Consider the following 14,253-nt stretch of genomic DNA (forward strand, 5'->3'; position numbering starts at 1 on the left):
AGGGGGCGCGTCCACAAGACACAATGACCAATCAAGACGCGGATGAGACAGCCGAAGCCGCTCGTGCTGCTGCGGAGGGGCGGGGCCGCGTTCAGGGGCTGTGTGGAAAGAGGGTGCCAGAGAGTGAGAAAGCAGAGGGAGAGGAGAGAGGAAAAAAAAGAGACGGTGAGGATGTGTGTGAGTGTGCGGTGATCCGTGCTGCAGGTACAGTCAGAGCCGGATACAGGTTTTACAGCCGCACCGGACCGCGGCAAAACCCGCCTCGCAGCCTGCCTCTCTCCTCTTCATCCCCCCTGAACAACCCTCCGCGATGTCTGGCGGAGGAGAGGTACGCGTCCTCCGCCAAGAGGCCGGGCAAGAGAGCCCGAGGATGCCGGCCTGGAAGCGAGAGATCCTGGAGAGGAGGAAAGCGAAGGGCGGCGGGTCCGGAGGAGCCGGTGCCGCGGAGACGAGTCCCGGCGGTGCGGGCCCGCAGCGGGCTAACGGCGAGCTGACGGGAAATGTGAACGGCAGCAGCAGCGGAGCCAAGAGTGACAGCGGAGCGAGCGGCGGGTCCGGGCGGAACTACACCATCACCACGGCCAGCCAACACTTCTCCAACAACAAAGAGCCACGGCCGATGGCCGCGGAGAGGACGGTTTCTAGGGAGGACGAGAGACCCGAGAGCCTGGTGCTGCAGGAAAGCCTGGGCCCGCTGGAGGAGAACCCGTTCATCAAGCTGGAGAAGGAGAGGAGGAGGCGACAGGACCGAGAAAACACCGCTCGCCCGGTCCAGCACATCCTGGAGCTGTATGGCAGCGTACCAGGCATACGGACTATCCGCGCAGAGAATATTATCATAATTGAATCGGACCCGGATTACTTTCCGGAAGCTGGAGGGTTAAAAAGCGGGTCGAAATGGCAGCAAAACGGTGTCAGTAGTTATAGCTCTCTGAACGACCTCCTGGACCGGAGAGGGAGTGCTGTTACCGAGATAAGAGCCAAGGAGGTGGTCATTTATGACACCACGTTAAGCAAGAGTGAGGAGAACCTGAGCACCCTGGGCCGCCCCGATCATGACGTCTCATCATATGAGACAGGTGAGGGTCAAGGCAGGGTCAGCCGGATGCTGCAGAAGTTTGACAGCAACTATGGGAAGCTGCAGAAGAAGTCCCACAGTACAGAGAACCTGCTGGACCTGGATTGTGGTGCCAGCAGCAGGCCAAGACTCTGGCCCAAGCCACAGCCAGATCTGGTGCCAAAGCCCAGGCCAGGCCCGTTGGCCAGCAGTCCGGTCTACAGCCCGGTCAGCAGCCAGCCGCCGTCTCCTGTCTTCCAGAGTCCCTCGTCTTCCAGACCAAAGCCCCAGCCTGTTGTCTCTGAGCTGGGCAGCCCCCAGCGCTCTGCTGGGGTCCCTCAGTCTGTGTCTTCCTTCCGTCATAGGTTTGAGGACAGCGGAGGCCGTGGCACAGCTGCCACCCCGAGAGATGAGCCAGACAGGGGACAAATCAAGCCCACCAGGGAGAGAGACTGGGAGGGCGCAGAGGTGCCACCCAAATCCAAGGTGCCATGCTCTCCGGAGACCCTTCGTGCCCGTGCCGAGCCCCCCTCGAGCTCCATCTCTTCCAAGGTGTCGCGCTCCTCACCTGACTTTGAGATCCGTCCCTCCCCTAAGCCAGACCTCGCCCGAATTCCTGATGAGGACACCCAGGCACGGGCCCTCGCAAACCTGCGCCTGCAGTCCCGAAACTCCTTCACAGTGATCCCCAAGCGCCATGCTGCTGCCTCATCTGCAACAGGCAGCCCAACACCGTCCAGCCCCATCAAGTCTTCCCCCTCCCATAGAGCGGCAGTGGTGCCCACGCCTGGAGTGCCAACCTCCCTCACCCCTACACCCACTCTGACACCCTCGAAGAGGACTGAGGAAAAACTACAGGAGGACAGGGAGATCAAGACATCGGCACGGCCATCCAAGCCTGAACCATCTCCTGTTGCCACAAGTCCAGATCCTCCTCCAGAACCTTTGTCCCCATCCCCTGTTCTAACCCCAGCTCCCTCCTCTCCACCTGCCCTGGCATCACCCCCCTCTTCTCCAGCTGTCCCATCTTCGCCTTCCTTCTCCCCGGTTTCCTCAGACTCTCCTGTCCCTTCCGACCCCTCCCCGGCTCCAGAACAACCTCCCGTGGACCATCTGCCAGTAACAAACATAGACGACATTGAAGTGGAGCCCCCGCAGCGCGTGCCTGCTCCCAGCCCCATGGTGCAGAGGAGGAAGGGGAACACCTTCACTGTGGTGCCTAAACGTAGGTCGGAGGCCGAGGCGCAGCCAAGCTCACCTGAACCCCAGCAGGAAGCCTCAAGTGTTGCTCCACCGGGGTCCACACCCCCACAGGCCCCTTACGCTCAGCTGGGCTCCCTGCTGAAGAAGCGGTACCCCGCTGTGGAGGAGATTGAGGTCGTCGGTGGGTACCTTTCCCTCGCAAAGTCCTGCCTCTCCAAGACGGGCTCCACGGGCAAGAAGGTGAGAGCAAATGCTGAGTCAAAACTTTGTTGCTCTGTTGACAGGTTTAGCAATTGTTCTCTGAGCGTGTAGGGGACACAGTGCTGAAAAGATTTCATGATTTATCAAGCAAAATTCCCAGAAAACAGCTGGTGTCAGCCTCTCAAATGTGAATGTACGTTGCGTTTCTTTGTTTTACACATCTGCTAACTGAACATCTTTGGGTTTTAGACTGTCTAGCAGACGCAACAAGCCATTTGAAAAGAATCAGCGTTGTTCCTGGTGATCAATTTTTGAGCTGATGAGTCGGTTCGTTAGAAACGCTGAGGCAGATTCATCAGTAATGAAAATAATCGTTGTTTGCCGCCCTAATTGCTAGATTATCGTTCCTCAGTGAAAGTAAACATGTCAACGCTGCAGCACGCAGCAAGTGCGAATATTGTTGTGCTTCCAATCGTATGCACAACATGTGCCAAATCTTCCCAGGGGATCATTAAAGTTTCCTCTGCTCTATATTTAGTGTCCACTCGTCACACGGGAAAGGCTCTGTTTTTGTCTCCCTTCGATCTCGGTGCCTCTGTCACTTTACACATGTTAAACCAAGCCACCGAGCACCGGTCACCTCCGCTTTACAGGGATTCGAGCAGCATTTCCGCCTCATGCTTCACGCCCACCGTCATTTTCACGTGTTGCCGTGCGAGCAAGTGTCTGCTCCAGTAAATCTCCACCGCCCATCACTCGACCTGCTCTCAGGCCCGACGGATTAAAAGCGTGGTGTTTACACAGGCGCTCGGAGCGACACGCGGGGCTTTCTTCCTGCGGATTGCCGTCCCACAAAGGCATGTTATTTGTCACAGAGCGCATTACTGGGTTAGGTGGTCCTCCAAGCCTATTGACTGAACAATCTCATCAAGGCTGTATTCAGTTCTCAGGATTTGGCTCAGGGATTTCGGGCCAGCTCCGACCTGTCCCGGAACTCTGAGGAGCACACGCATTGGTTCTTTTTTTTTTTTTTTACGCTTGAATTCATCCGTGGGTTTCTTCAAAGCTGAGATATCCCCAGGCCGGGTACTTAATCATAATTAGATGAGAGCAAAGTTTGTGTTTTGAGCATCACACTTATCCTATAATCATAATCAGATAACTAGCGCTCGCTTGGCCAAGGTCTCGCTGCAAATTGCTCCTGTTTCATCTGTATTAGGGATTAATTAAATATCAGACAAGGTTTCTAATTAATTTGGCGAGTGACTGCAGGCTGCTTTGAGATCCTGCTTTTGATCAGAGTGTGGAGAATAATTTTCAGCATGGTGGTGTTTATGTTGCTCTTGACGGCCAAGGATTTCTGCCTGTGGCTTGAATTTTTTTTTCCCCCTAACATAACACATTAGGGAGCATCACGGTGGCTCAGTAGCTCAGGGTGTGGAGCATCCTGGGTTTGGGGTCCAGTCATCCCTCCACCTTCCTCTTAGTCCACTGTGCTCCACCTGCCAAAGTGGAAAAAGCATTACCGCAGTTTTAGGATGCATTCAGTTGCATCACAGTCCTGCCCATTCGTGATCTACGAGGCGGCACATTGCCTCTAATGCTCGACGTTTTTAGCCCTTTGGCAGCTTTTCAATCCAGGCCGGTGTGTCAGCATCTCAGACGCTGGCTCGCGGTCCCGTTTCCTCGACCTGGTCGACTGTAATCCTTCGCTCTCCAAGTAAATCCACCGACCTTTTTACCAGCATGGCAAGAAGATCAGGCTGCTCACGATGTTATCAAGTGGAAACAGTGACCAGGAAATGGCACAGGCTCTGCAGGGACTTGGTTGAAACTGTATCACATCTGTTCTGTGCGAGGCTGGGCATTGGGAGTTTGATCATTTTTTTTCGCCTGTTTGGACTGTTTGTCGGCAAAGTTCTTGTGTTTAATCGACATTTGACTTCTCTTGTTAAAGGATAATTTCACCCATTATCCCGTCACCCAAGTGCCGATGGAAGTCAGGTGAAGTTTTCGTAGTCTACTAGACATTTGTGGAGCTTCACAGCAAAACAACATTGCAGGATTCTCCGTAAACAACTGAATGAAATGGCTCCATACAGCATGTCCGGCATAATTCAACTCTCCAGACACCCCAAAATTGAAAAGGCATTATTTAGAGCTTACACGAAGCTGAAATATTCACTATAGCTGCTAAGCTTATCAGTTATCAGTTTGGGATCGCGTGGACTAGGAAACTTCACATGACTCTCCATCATCATGACGGTAAGTAGATAACGACTGAATTTTCATTTTTGTGTGAACATATCCTTTAAATAAAGAAAGAAAAATGCCTCTTTTACATGCCACAAAGTAAGGTGTCAGAAACGTATTGTTCTGATACTGGGACCCGGCATCAGCACTGATAGAGATTTGAGTCTTGTGCAGTATTTTTCTCCACATTTCCTTTTTAATTCAGCGTCATATTTTTGGGATCTTGACTAGAATTCAAAACAAAGTTCTATGGCTCTGGCTGACCCTTGCCTGCAGATCACGACTTTATAATGCCAGGTGTTCAGGCCGCCGTCTTGTGTTTGTCTAACCGAACTGGTTGTGATGCATGTGTTTTTATTGTGCGCACATGTGCACTACCAGTGACCGTGGCCATTAGACATGAGCACATCCTGTCCTTTGTCCCTGTCGCTCCCAAACCAAAAACACTTTCTCCTTTTGTTGTCTGTCTGCTCCTCTTCGTCATCATCAAGGCCCAGATTTTTTCTCCTTTTCTCTTCTGGGCAGGGCTGCACAAGCAATTACAAAAGCATCAAGGCTTGGCCCGGCCTGTGTAATTTGTGTGGAATTTTTGTTCAGCGCCGCTTCTGTGTGAGGGCGGCCTCCGAGAATGGCCCCGGCTCAGCGTTCTGGTCTGGGATCGGGCTTTTTTTGAGCGCTCTTTTTCCAACAAACCCAAACCATTTTTTTTTTTCTTTTTTTTTTTTACGAGGAACTTGGCTGAATAAGAATGTTCCATATGCACGTCAGGACTCGAGAACTTGACCGAAGCAGATCATCAACTCTTCCTCTAGATTTTCCGCAAATATTTCACTGCGTCCGCGCTCTCTCGCTTGCATGTTCAGATTTTTGAACGTGAGTGCTGAATGCTGGATCGCTTCCAGCCCAATCTCCGCTGTTCTCTCGTCTTTATCGCTCGGCAAGCACCGCTGTTTTTTTTTTCTTCCCCCCCTCTACCCACAGTGCACTGCTTTATTCCCGTGCGCTGATAGTTAATAGGGCTTGTCCCCTTGCTTCCAGCTTCCTATGATCTCCTCCTCTCTATTGGGGAAGGAATTGTGGAAGAGCTATGTAGGTCAAGTGCAGCTTCTTCTACCACATCACTCTTGCATTTGCATAAAACCGACTCGGGCTTTCCAGCGAAATAAACAGGCCAGGATTGACTCAGTTTTCATCTGTCGTGTGATCGAGGCTGGGGTCCCTTGGCTAAACCCGGGCAAAATTGACAGATTGTTTTTATATTTCCTCGTGGTAGACGCACCACTCTTTGTCAAGGAGAGGTACAGCTGGCAGTAAGACACTGGAGGGGGCGGGGTGGTTTGTTTTTGAAGTCTCTCTGCTCCCTACGACCGGTTATTATGGGAAAAGGGAGACGGGCCCGTGTGTTTGTCAGCACAACATCCAGAGAGGGAGAGAGGGAGGAAGAGATTTTATGCGCTTACCCGCCTGGGATTTTCAGTGTTTGTGTTTGTGCACAGAGGAGCCGCTCAGATGACTAATTTTTCAACTGCTGCAGCATATTGATGTGGATTACGACCGTTCTGCAAAGCTAATGATGAGATCTGGAGAAGAGGGTCGCGTGTTCGTTACTGAGAGTGATAATTACCCAGCTGTAAGACTGTTCATCTGGTGGGACTTGAGATTTGGTTGGATACCAATCTGTTGGTGTCATATAAGCCTTAAATTATCACATGGCTGTGTTTGAACTAATTGATTTAATGGTGTTTTCACTACTGTCCTGTGTGGTACGGATCAAACTTCGTTTAGGCTGCCGCGAAAGCTGCGAGTCAAACTCTGGTGCAGATTGTTCGCAGCTATAATAAGAAAATAGCTGAAAGTGATGGATAAGTGGTTTATACAACCGGCGTCTTCCACTCCAAGTGGTTGTAATGTGAATTCAAACTCAGCAGGGCTCAGTGATCAGAATCTCTCGCTTGCCCTGGGGCAGGAAAGTGCTACGTCAGGCCAGCTAATCTAAATCTAATATCTGAAAGTTGTCTTTGGTGCTGATGATGGAATTGCCTAAGTAGCGAGCTCTGTTGGGAGATGCACATACAGAGTACTGATCACACACTCATGAGAAAATAAGAGTGGATAAAGAATGGTGTGCAGCCACAGAGGCATCACAGTCAGTGTTTTCACGCAGTCACGTTCTATCGAACGGTTTAATGAAAGGCGTTTCATCTATCAGTAGGTACCTGAACCCATCCGATGGAGCTGTAGGGGAGTGGTGGATAAAAATAGTTGGCATTCGCTGACCTGAGCCGTCTGTATAAACACTTCTGCAAGATCTTTTGGTAACCATGGTAACACATGGCGCATCAGCCTGTGGGTGCGGGCAGTTTCCCTAATGCATCAGAAAGTGACTGGAGCTGCAGTCTGGACTAATATTGCACATGATCACTTGGTGCTTATTTTTGAGATCTTGGCGCCACCAGAGAAGATAAATACAGCTCAATAAAAGTCACTGGAGGCCAACGGTTGTGGGTGCACAGAGGGCATTAATGATGCAGTGTCCAACCAATCTGTCCAGTGATTGAGTTAGCTGACAACTCATATGACTTCAACGTTACCGTTTTGTTATTTATAATTCAGCGTGAATATGAGACACTCCAGGACCAAAAGGCAGCAATTGATCATTTCGATATTCTTTTCCCCCCCTTGTAGGCTAAGTGAACAGAACTGCAGGTGTGGAAGCAACCTAAATTTGAAATGGATGGTAAAAACAACAGTACTCACTATAGCACTATGCATAAGCAGTACTTGATGCCATGCACCAATAAATGTACTGCTCCCCCATGATAAACCGTGTTTTTGCAGCTTGGTATACATCACTCCACCTCTGTGGATTATCTACATCTGTGTTTAGACAACATTACGTTTTGTTTTTTTTTTTTTTTTGCTTTTGCTTTTGCTTTTTGTAGTCAAATGTCATGCATACAGCAGGTTAAAAATAGCCAAACGGTTTAAAGCTCTCAGTAACACAGGAAGGCCAATGAAAGGGCACACTCCTACATTTACATTGTGCGCCTGTGCTACAGGTGTGAAAGTCCATTGTGTTTAATTATTTACCACCCGGCAGACATTCCCCATCCCTCCTCCCTTACACTTCCTGAAAACACGCCGCACTACCCCCTTGCTTTGGAAAAAGCTAAATTCAAAATACCAGTCGGCCGCCCACTATCCTGAGTGCTCCTTCTCTTCACTGAGGCTGAGGTGAAGTGACGGGGCAAATGCTTCAGAGTGAGCTGAAATTGAGTAGTATTTCCGAAATAGTCGCTTTTTGGAAGACGAGTAGACTTGTGAGAATGTTTTGCTGTGTCAGCAGCTTAACACTAAATCCGTCTTTTTGAGTTAGAAAATTATATGTACACTCACTTTTTGCACTATAATAAAAACCCGTTCTTTTTCGGTCAAGTCCCAACCAGCGACATTTAAACTGACCTGGGCGATGCCCTCCAATCAAGACATGTGCAAACAGAAAACAACTCTGGATGATGTGGAGAGTTTGGACTGGAAATTTGCAAAGAGCTCAATAGTGTGTGTGTGTGTGTCAGCCACTAATGGCGGGTACACGCTACAGGATTTTTCAAATCTTCACAGATTAGGAGACCACACACTTGATGATAACAAAAGACAGATCGCACGAGATCTCTCTCTGCTGATCTTATAGTGTGTAGTGTTCTCCGTAGTGCACACCACACACTAACCGATTCTTCAGCAGAGTATCAGGTTCTTCACGCACAATATTCTAAATCTCGCGTGGTCAAACGTGACTTCAGTGGAAACAAACATGGCGGACGAACCAGAAGAGTTGTACAAGTCACTCAATTGCTCTTTAACATTATGAAACATTGCACCTGGCAAAGTTTTATGATGTCTATAATTGGAGTTATTATCGGCATATAATTTTGTTACGGCTAATATGTTGTCAAACAGTTTCTTATTAACTCAGACAACATTAGCATTAATTTGGAGTAGTGTTCTGAGGTGCAGACCAATGTGAGCGTATTATTCACTCTCCGGCAAACTCCTGTTTTGGTCTCCTCCAACTTTTTTTGTCTGTCGGACATTGCGTGCTGAGCAGCAGGAAGTTAACAGTGAGCGCATCAGAGCTTTTTTTGCCGAAAACGAAGCCAAAGAGAGCAGTAAGACTCAACCTCATTCTCGTTAAACATTGTCATTGTGATTTTATCCGTGGGTAATGTAAGAATCTGAATGTGCAGCTTTGGATCCAGTTTTTAAAGCGTTGAAACATTGTAAATTTCTAATCAAACTACTCTGCAGTGGATCTAAAGTTAGGTTTAAAGTTAAAGTTTATTTCCTTCTTGATTTGTTTCCTTATGATGATTTATCTTTATTTATTTATAATTGCCAGTAGAAGGTTTTATAATCTGAGTAGTTAAACCTTCCAGGAAACGGGCTTTGTCCCATGTAGATTAGGAAAGGAGTTATAAACGGTATATAAGGTGGTAAGGCAGTTTGCTCTGCCTTCAGAGGAACATGTGATCCCAGCTGAAGTGAAAGCACGACTGTCACCAAAGCTGCATGGACTTTATACAATAGAGTGTTGGCTTCAGAGGCTTGGAAACAACCTTATGCGTCTCTAACCTCACTTCCTGCGGTGATGCACTGAGCTGCTGCATCACTCGGTGCCCTTTTCCTGCCTCTGAAATATCTTATTACTGCATAAAAGCTTTTTGTTGTCAGGGTAGACCACAGCTTCGATGTGTAGCTGTCGTCTGACGAGGAAGAAACTTTTAAGCGAAGGACGGGAGTCTTCGCTAGACTTGGCATTTAGACGAAGGTGTCCTTGACTCACAATTCCACCAGGCAGCAACATCAAATAAAAAAAAAAACCCAAGCTGACGCTGTCCCTCGCTGTCGGCCACGTAAGAGAGGTGCTGGTTCCCTTTTTTATTATTGAGATCACTGGCGGTGCAAATATGGTTTCCTCTTTAACAAGCTTGTCATTTTGTTCCGAGGGCTTTGTGGCTGCGGGACGTAGACACGCACTTGCAAACACACGCGCACTCACACACACTCGCTCAAGCACCGCCATGCCTAATTTTGGCATAAACACCCTCGTAGGAGAGGTACACTTGCAGGTTTCCCACACAGGCCTCAGGCACATGTGCAACCCTGCAAAGTCGGTGTAATTAGAATTCAGCCAGCAAAGCCCCACTATCATAGTCATGTTTAATTCAGTGTGTGTGTGTGTGTGTGTGTGTGTGTGTGGGTCTTTAGAGTGCATGAGTAAGAAGATGAGGAGGCTAAAAGCAGAGGACGTTAACAGACGGGGCTTTTTGTAAGTTTATAAAAAGAAACAGAGTGGGTGAGTGGAGGATGCAGGTGGAAACCGCCGACTTTTGAAACCTGTGGGGTTTTTTTTCCGAACCACCCGCCTTGACACGCATCTCTCTTCGATGCATTTGTTGTCGTGTATTGATAATTAAAAGGTAAAAGCATTATGATAAACCCTCTCGGCTGCCTTGACGAACAGGTCCGGTTCCCTCTCCACTGTAACAAATGCAAAACACAGTTGGGGAATGTGGGGCTTTTTGTGCGCAATGTAAATTTCATTCAAATAGTTTCTGCACGGAGGCGGCGTACAGCCGACCTCAATGTTTTCGCCCGTCATCGCGTGAATCACTGATGCCGTTAATGATTTGTTTTCCTGTTTACGTGATCAAAAGCTGTCCGTCTTGCTGCCATGTCTGTCTCTCTCTCTCTCTCTCTCTCTCTGACTGCCTGTCTCCACCTCTGCTCTCTCGTTTCCCTCTGTCACATATCCATGGCGCCTGTCGCCGGGGCAACACGGGCCGCGGCCATGCTATCCTGTCATTAGGATTTCAGGATCAGGACACACTCTCTCTCTGTCTCTCACACACACACACACGTTGTTAGTTCGGCATGGATGTTGTAGGTTCAGTAATTGGTGGATGTGGAGTTGCTGCGAGGAGCGTTTTGAGGCCGACAAAGTCCCTCGTAAAGCTGAAACATCGTCCAATAAAGATGTTCAGATGGGTTCGCTGGTGAGCGCGTTCTGTAATCAGCAGGCCCAAAGTCAGTGTTTCTGTGGGTGGAGACCCAACCAGCGCAGCGCTCTGATGTTTGAGAGGCGACCGGTGTGTTTTCACAAGGCCCAGTGAGAAGCCAAGCTCAGTTATTTCAGTGCAGGGCTGAAAAAGTCTCCTCCTGTTCCCTTGTGTTTGTATTTGAACCTCGACATGGACCATCTCTTAGTCCTACCATCTTACTGTCTGGGATGTTTTTTTTATTAGAGCCTGTTTACATTATTGCTGTTTGAGACAGCAGTGCCTAATCTGAATGCTAATGCTCACACCGATAATGCCAACACGCTGATATTTATCAGGTAATCTTTCATATCTTAATATTGTAAGCATGCTAGCATTCGTTAATTAACACTAAAGAAAATATTTCAGAGCAGAGCATTTTTGAGGACCCCCCTGAAACGTGGTTGTTAAAGAATTGTGACCATGATACATGGCTGTTACGCAGATGTAAAAGAGTGCTTTCTGTTGGATCACACTCTAAATGACTTCCAACTGCAGGTGTTATAAGTGGAGATGGTGCAGGACTCCATCCGCCTTGGTAGAAAAATGACCAAAATGCGTCTCTCTTGTTAACCTGCCGTCCCTCTCCATCACCCAAAGGTCTCCAATAGGCCGTCCCACATGCAGTAGGCCTCATATCTGAGACCAGGTTGATTATTGAATGTGGCGAGGTGAAGAGCCAATACGAGTCAAAGCAAAGGGTATCTTTTGAGCAAACGTACCCACTCAAATCCAATCTAAACTCACAGATAAGATATTTTATATAGCACTGAATAGGTTTTGATGTTATTATAATGTTCTGGACCTTTGCTTAACAAATTAACTGATTGCCTACTGACACCAAACTCATCTTTCAAAAGCCAAGCAGCTTGATTTTGCTTGTCAGCTTTGTGCTAAGCTAGGCTAAACACACCACGGAAGACTCTCTGTGCTGAATGAACAGAAAGAAAACCTAAACTGTTCTTCCTATCATACACCTGATACCACCCCACTTTCAGTGCATGACTTCAATTTAGAAAAGTTTCATTTAGGTTTGTCGATCAATACGTTTATTGCTTGTTTCTTAGCTTACCTAAATCAGGCATGCAAGTGTGCACTATCCACAGCAGTGTTTATATGAGGCTGTAACGAGGTTTGTTGAAAGGAGCGAGAATGTAACCATTACAACTACAACTACAGATGCATGACATATCAGGTTGTACAGTTCATTATCATCACCATTCTATTCCTACTCCTGTTAATGTGACCATTATTGATTTTTTGAGGCAAAAATGGCAAACGTTTCCTGGTTCATGCTTCTTAATTGTAAAGGATGTGCTGCTTTTTCTTTTCACACTTACGATAGTAAATGAAGAGTTTCTGGGGTTTGAACTGTTGGCTGGACAAAGGAAGCAATATGAAGAAGTCACATTTTTCACAATTTTTTAAAAATTGGGGTAAAATAAACGATTAGTGATAAAAATAACTGGCAGATCATTTGTTGACGTACTGTTAGTTGCAGCCTTTGTGCACTCCACACTATTTGGTGACAGCTTTAATGTGCGGTGCCTTGGGACTGTGTCGCTCACTGATTCATCTCTGTCCCAGAGATCACTGAAACAATATCCTTATCACTGCCTCGGCATCCAATTGACTGCCCATTCACCAGCAGTTGAACAAAGGATCAATACAAGACACACCCATAAGCTTTTCTTCTGACCTCTGGCTTTTGAAACTGGAGACGCTGCCATTCATGATCAATCACAGAATTGAGATTTATAAGAGTCAACTTAAACAGTATTCATGATTTCACATCTGAAGCGTATGGAAGAGAGGAAGACGAAAATGGAAAAAAACATTTTATTAACAATTAGGTTGTTATTCAGCATAGATCGTCCTCAGAGAATATCATCGATCCTGATCCGGTGCGTGGGATCCTGCCTTGTCCTTTGTCCTGGCTGTGACCTTTCAGACACTCCCAACCATCTACATTTGTTTAGTCCAGAATCGTCCCTTTTTATATACTGAATGCCCTAAATCCCCTCACAATGACGATGTGTGTCATTGCGGGATTGCTGATACACTAGGTTTCGATCTCCGCCCTGCCGGTATCACTTTACATTTACAGCCCATGCAGCTGTGCCCAATCATTCTTATCAGCAAAAAAACGTTCTTATATGGGACGAAATACATCTGGAATGTTTCCATGTTTCGGAAGCAGATCTATTCGTGCATCAGCTCCTTATCCGCCAGATAATCCAACCCCTTGAACACACACGCGCGCGTTCGTACTCGCACACGGCTACAAAGGGCATACTATCACAGCGGTGACTCACACAGTCTTGAGACACAGCAGTGTAAACACAGAGTTTCACATTTTGCACTGCGCCTGCCAGAGACTGCCAACACCAACCACCTACAGGCGGGAATGAGTCTCCGCAATTATATCAGTCATTTGACCATCCGAGGCTGCGGCACTTGAAGCACTTCAGCGTAGACACTGAACTGATTTATCCTCATGCTCGATGAGAAATCTTGACAACACCTACACAAGAGCACCATGACGTGAATCCACCGCGGGGATAACAGACACAGGGGTGTTCAGTGGGTGTGCTGTGGTTTTAGCTCGGGCGTGCCCTGACCTTTTTACTGAATCACTTCGGGTCACTGATATCCTGAAGTTCTGATATATTGGACTGCCACTGAGGATTATTTTCATTATCAGTGAGCTTGCCGATTATTTTCACGATTAATCGATGAAGTGTTTTGTCTGTTTTGGTGTAAAAAAAAAAAAAAAAAACAGGGAAAGGGAGTAATTCCTCACAGTTAAGAAGCTGGAACCGTCAAATGTTTGACGTTTTCTGCTTGAAAAGGGACTGAAGCAATAATTTGTTCTTCAAATTAGTTGGTGATAAATAGCTTTTTGTTCAGTTGACAAACTTATTATTTGACTGATCGTTCCAGCTCTGCACTGCGGGACTCAATGTGTGCATCCGACACATAACTTTGTTTGCGGACTCCTAATGTAACCGAGCTCGCTGACAGTAATTTTGCTGCCAAGGTGTGACTTATTGGCCCGCTGGCTGCTCTTGGCAAGCAGCACATCGCTCGTAATTACTGTAAAAATGTGCTTACAGGTGTGATCACCACGCTGCGCCGTCATTCATTCCTCTGCTGGACAGTATGAGAGGAATTTTTAGTGATGCGTGCTTCCAGTCTTGATGGTAGTCTAGATGTGATTGGGATATGACATGTAATTGGAATAATGTCAATGTAATATGCCGCCTTTGACACGTACAAATGTGAATGTGCGTGTGTTTGGTTTTTGCAGAAATGTTACCTTCCAAACTTTTATCCCAGCGACTGGGCTGTGCATACGGGGAGCCCTAACTGTGTTTGGTGAAGCATGTTGAGGCTGTATGTATGTCATCAATCTCAGGAAATATATTTGGGTTGTTTGTTTTT

The 14,253-nt window shown here is 47.4% G+C and overlaps 1 protein-coding gene across 1 annotated transcript in view; it reads left to right on the forward strand.

Moving 5' to 3' along the window:
- The first annotated feature begins 98 nt into the window (after positions 1-98).
- Positions 99-14,253, forward strand: part of tprn (taperin) — a 29,845-nt gene continuing 15,690 nt past the window's right edge. Inside the window, exon 1 of the mRNA XM_030436418.1 lies at positions 99-2,500. Within this exon, the coding sequence (XP_030292278.1) occupies positions 311-2,500 (2,190 nt within the window). The 5' untranslated portion in view covers positions 99-310. The remainder of the gene's footprint in view (positions 2,501-14,253) is intronic.

The sequence above is a fragment of the Sparus aurata genome, chromosome 12, assembly GCF_900880675.1.
Source record: "Sparus aurata chromosome 12, fSpaAur1.1, whole genome shotgun sequence".
Lineage (NCBI taxonomy): Eukaryota > Metazoa > Chordata > Actinopteri > Spariformes > Sparidae > Sparus > Sparus aurata.